The sequence below is a fragment of the Zootoca vivipara genome, chromosome 3 (genome assembly GCF_963506605.1).
Source record: "Zootoca vivipara chromosome 3, rZooViv1.1, whole genome shotgun sequence".
NCBI classification, from domain to species: Eukaryota; Metazoa; Chordata; class Lepidosauria; order Squamata; family Lacertidae; genus Zootoca; species Zootoca vivipara.
Window position 1 is genome coordinate 15,878,823 of NC_083278.1, and position 5,369 is coordinate 15,884,191.

A 5,369-nucleotide genomic window follows, 5' to 3' on the forward strand; every position below is an offset into this window, starting at 1 on the left:
AAGACAAAGTTATGTTGAGCAACAGGAAGTCCTTGTGTGAATGACATGACTTTAGATCATTATTGACCAGTGATAATCTATAATGCATTAAAGCTGATCTACATCATTAAAAATGGCTGATTATAATAAAATGCTATAAGCTGCTACATTTTGTTAGTGTAAGAAATGAGAATAGCTTAACCAAAGATAATGCATTTATCCAATGTATTTGCATCATATTAAATATGAAAGTTTGGAAATTTCACAGAATCCTTATATAAATAAATGCTGTAAAACTACATTATGAAGCACTCATATCTTAGTATATCATCGTACAGGACTTTTATTATTAAAACCTTTTAAACCAAAAATATTTATAACATATATAATGTACTAAAAACTGTAAATGGTTTTGGTTCAAAAAGTGCTTTTAAAAACATGGTATGTTGAACTATTTCAAATACGGATGAAGTTGCTTTGGCTTAGCTTTCTTTGATAATCCAACTCTTAAAGGACCACGGCATGTTTTAAGAGGCTGTACTCTTACAATTCCATCCAATAAAAAATCTCCTGTATAAAAAGATATGAAACTGCATCATGAAAACTGAAAACACTTTGTATGTGTATCCCTGTCTCACCATAGTTTCTCATTATAAAAGTTTGAAGTTTTTCTTAGTCCAAGCCAAATCAAGGCTGCAGAATTGTGAATACCACCACAACAATAAATTTTTAAAAATTCCTTCCAGTAGCACCTTAGAGACCAACTAAGTTTGTCATTGGTATGAGCTTTCGTGTGCATGCATACTTCTTCAGATACAATAAATGTACATTTTGGTGTGCATCATGGGCATCTATTGTATAGTATCCAAGAGAAATAATACAATCTTCTTCTGAAATCTGTACTTTCAGCAAGTCCTATTTTGATTGGTTGCACTAAGAAATCTCCTAGCCTAGTGCAGCTAAGAGGGCTCACTGTCAGTGCCAATCAACCAATTGATGCTGTCAGAGAGACCTGCTTTCTCTGTTTGCCGATGCAGTTTGAATCCAAACCATGGCTGCAAAAGGGTTCGCTGAAATCGCCAATCAGGGAACTGAATCTGGGCAGAGGAGCCCTCAGGCAGGGCTGCCCAATTATGAATAATGCTGATTACTTGATTATGTAGGGTAATTTTTCTCCTGAAAAGTTTGTACTTTGGTTCATATTGTAATAAATATCTAATGGAGGAGCAAATACAGTTGACTGAAATGTAGCAAAATAGAGAAGACATAAACTATTTTTATATTCACTCCATATATTTCGTACCTTTTTTGCCATTTCAGTGAGCAAAATATGCTTCATTTTCTGCTATTGAATGCAAACAAGACGAATAATCCCATATTGAAAAATGTCTACTTGCTGTGATTTACATTGAAAAATAAATATAAGGTAACAACGTTTCTATGGTAAATAACTAAAATCAGAATAATTTACCTCTTTCATTTCTTAAACCGTAGCTTTTTTCTTCCATAAATGTATGAGGCACAAATGCTGGGCTCCAAGTGAAAGGCTGTTTACAAGGAGAATCGCCAGGTTCTTAAATGGAAAAAATAAACTCATAATTAGTATTATATTTATTTTTTAAAAGTTGAACTGGTGTTTTGCTCTAGCAAATGCACACTGCACATTACCCAGCAAACTATGATGCCCTGCAAGATAACTTTTTGATGCCTTTAACTGGTTATCAAGACCAGAAACAGCACATTGAACCCTGAACCAGTCCACTCCTGATGCCTACACTTCGTTCCCCTATATTTACCATAAGGACTACTGAATTACTCCCAAGTAAGTGGGGATGGGAATGCAACCTTAGTGTCATTCTGTGACACTGTTGAAATTTTAAATGGTGTCCTTCAGCCACCTGACACTGCTGGTAGCTGTCACTTCTGCCAGGTAAGTTGGCTTGGACAAATAGAGAATGGGTCCCACCAGAGCCCCTCAAGCCTGAAACCAGCCCTACTAGTTACCTTGAAAATGTAATCTGTATTAGCACATTCAGAAAGTTCTGACACATCCTTTTCGTCTTTTCCTCTTGATTCACATGCAACAGAAGGCCAATTCAACTACAGTGGTGCCTCGACTTACGAATTTAATCCGTTCCGAAGGCACCTTCGTAAGTCAAAAAATTCGTAAGTCGAAAAACGCCATTGGAAACATGATTTCCCATAGGAATGCATTGGAAATGGAAAAATTCACCGCAGTATTTTCTGGATGTCAAGACATTCGTAAGCACGCGGCCATTACCCCCATTTGTAAGTTGGAAAATTTGGTTGTCGAGTCGTTCGTAAGTCGAGGTACCACTGTATGTGATCATACTGCATAATAATATAGTTACCTTGAGAGGGTGCATAGAACATTTCTTCATCTGTTACACTCGAAGGACAATGGTCATGTGGTACTTCTTGCTCTCCAGGACTTTTTATCACTGTGTTCTTAAATAAACTTTGTTCATTCTTAGTTGGCTTCATCCCAGTTGTATGCTTTACAACAGTACTGTTCCCAGTACTACCAGTAGTGGTAAAGGTCACATTCACCTTATTTTCAAAAATATTTCTGGAGTCTTCATCTAGTATGCTGTCAGAATGATTAAATACAAGGGGATCTTTCTCAAAAAAATTTCTTTTTCCACATTCCCACATTTCTTTTTCCACATTTTCCTTACTGATTTCATTAAACATGAAAAGTTCTTTCAGTACCAGATCAAATTGATTTTTCAGTTCAAACTCGTGCCTGCTTTTAATTTCAGACGATAAATGCTTTTCTATGGCATCTTCAAAATGGCCTTGTTTCATTGTGCATGAAGTCATTGTTAATTTGTCTTTAGAACTAGCACTTTCCCCACATCCATAATTGAAACATAGCATAGTTATATTCTGAGGTTGATTTCTTTTGCTTATATAACTCTGTTCAAAAGTTGAATTTTCTTTCTTATCCACTTCTTTGGCATTTTGTTTCACAGACGCTAGCTCTGGATTATGCGTGCTGTTTAAGAAAATACTTTTCTGAAGCAATAAATTCAGATTTTCTCCTTTTTTAACTATAGGATGTTTCAAGGTCTTAGGGATTCTAGAACTACAAACAGGGTAGTATGGTAAAACACTATTATTATTTTCAAATATAAAGCCACTTGGTTTTCTTCTTTTTCCATGCCGGGAAATCTTGTAACGCTGAGCTTTGACGCTCACTGGCCTATTTTGATCTATACAAAGATCATAAGAAACAGTTGAAGTAAAATACTGGTCACCATTATATTTAAGTACATTTCCAGAATTAAGGCCATTAATAGGGAAGTGCATGTTGTTGTCTTCACATGTGTGCCTTTGACTATTGTTGTTTATATCTTTGGGATACTGAGACTTTTTACTTTTGCTTTTCTGTTCCAAAAAAGGATTGCAAATTGTATATAACTGAGGGAGAACACAATTATAAGTCAATGTATCACAGCCACTGCAAGTTATTCTTCTATCAGGAACAAAATATCCTTTGCTATATTTTTTTTTATTTTCAACATTAAAGATCACATTTCCTATAAATGAAATTTCCTCTGAATCAGTACTGAGGCAAATTTGTTTATATGTGTCAAACGGATACAAATTGACTTTCATTTCAGTAGAACCACAGTCTTCACAATTACCATTCCTTGTTTTGTTCATCATTGATCTGCTACAAGTTCTTATTCTGGGACATAAATTGCTTTTGCTTGCTTGTGCTTTGCTATGTGCTCTTAGAATAAAATGAGAAGCTTTAAATTTTTTAACAGGAAAAGCATTGTTTTCATTGAAGAATTCTCCAGTTCTCTTTTGTATATTTGGTTCCATTGTACTCACCATTGGAAGATTTGATTGTTGAATACTGCACTTCCCAAATTTGAGTGGAGCTGAAGTCAAATAGTTAAACAGTCTGAAGTTTGCTGTCAGGTTGTGCACTGTAGGACTACACAACCTTTCCCCCCATAAAGTAGAGCTGTGAAAATAATTCTCTGGAAAAATGTGTTTGTTAGAAATTATAAGTTGCCTTGCCATTTGTTCTTTTTCATTACCAACTACTGAAAAGCTACCATCTTCTATAGTATATCTGGAAAATTCGAAGTGTTCCATGGTACTGGTGCCATTGGACATTTCCCTTTGTTGGGTATTGAGCAGAAAAAAATGGCTGAATATTGAGGCATTCTTTTTAACTGCAGTGCTGCAATCATGTAAAAATAACTCAAAAGCAGCACATTTTACTAATTTGGTATTTACAACTCCACAGCTTCTTGAATAAGATATATACATGTGCTTATATACTTTGTTCCTTCTTAGGTTATTCTTTGCCAAGGGATTTGTTTGCTTTGTGCGGAATAAAATATTTTCATCCTCACCCACAACATGTTTATATTCATATAAGAACGATCCAATGTTCGATTTTCTTCCTTTCATGAAATTGCCAGCTAGCAAACATAGCAGTGGGGTTTTGCCACTGATTCTTCCACCATCTGCAACTGGTTTGGGAATATGGTTTTGTTCTCCATGTACATGATGACAACCTGTGCCATTTTCATTAGTTTGAAATGCTGGCACATCTGTAAGTAAATATTCTATTCTTACAACAATGTTTTCTGCCAAGATGTCATAAGAAAGTATATTTACTGATGGTAACTCAGTCTTCTTTGAAATGTTGCCACTATCTATTGATTTTTCTTTTTCTTTAGCAAAAATGGTCCAGGGTTTTGAATTATAATTTTCATTAAATTCAGAACCAGAATCTTTTAAATTGCTACAGTAATCATTTTCAAGTGCCCATTTTTCTATGAATGGTATATTTCCTAACAATCTGGAATGCAAATTGGCATTCATACAAAGTCTAAAATATAGATACTGTCTTAAGTTGTTTTTTGTGCTGTTTTTCTCTTGCAATTCCAAATTGTTTTGACTGAAATCCGAAGATCCTTCAGGAAAACCTAGATGCATGTTTGGTGATTTCTTATCTGCATAGCATAAACTTTTTAGCAACTGCCTCTGCTCATTTGAGCTCACTTGACTATCTGTTTTCAGTTTCTTTGGCCAGGGTTCTTCCATCTCTTCTGATATGGATAGAAGTGCTTGTAAACTTGAACTTTCCATGTTCAGCTCTGAGTAATAAAACTTGATGAGACCTGTTCTGAAATTTAAACCAACTTATAATTAAAATTATGCAAACTATTTGTGTATTATAAGCATTAGCAACATACATTTAACAAAATGCATTTTGAATAACATGGTGCTCTCTTATTCATGTTTATCATTTTTTCCATATGAGACAATAGCAATGACATCATTTTCATTTGATCTATAGTTACCATAGGAGTATGTTAAAAGATGAAAAAATAATTACA

The 5,369-nt window shown here is 34.6% G+C and overlaps 1 protein-coding gene across 1 annotated transcript; it reads right to left on the reverse strand.

Annotated features, from left to right (window-relative positions):
• Positions 1-430: 430 nt before the first annotated feature.
• On the reverse strand, positions 431-5,118 carry RAD51AP2 (RAD51 associated protein 2). The gene is made up of 4 exons (XM_060272264.1): positions 3,144-5,118; positions 2,352-3,053; positions 1,451-1,552; positions 431-549 (listed from the first exon to the last, which is right to left on the reverse strand). Exons 1-4 carry the CDS (start codon positions 5,116-5,118, stop codon positions 431-433), a joined length of 2,898 nt encoding a protein of 965 aa, XP_060128247.1.
• Positions 5,119-5,369: the final 251 nt, after the last annotated feature.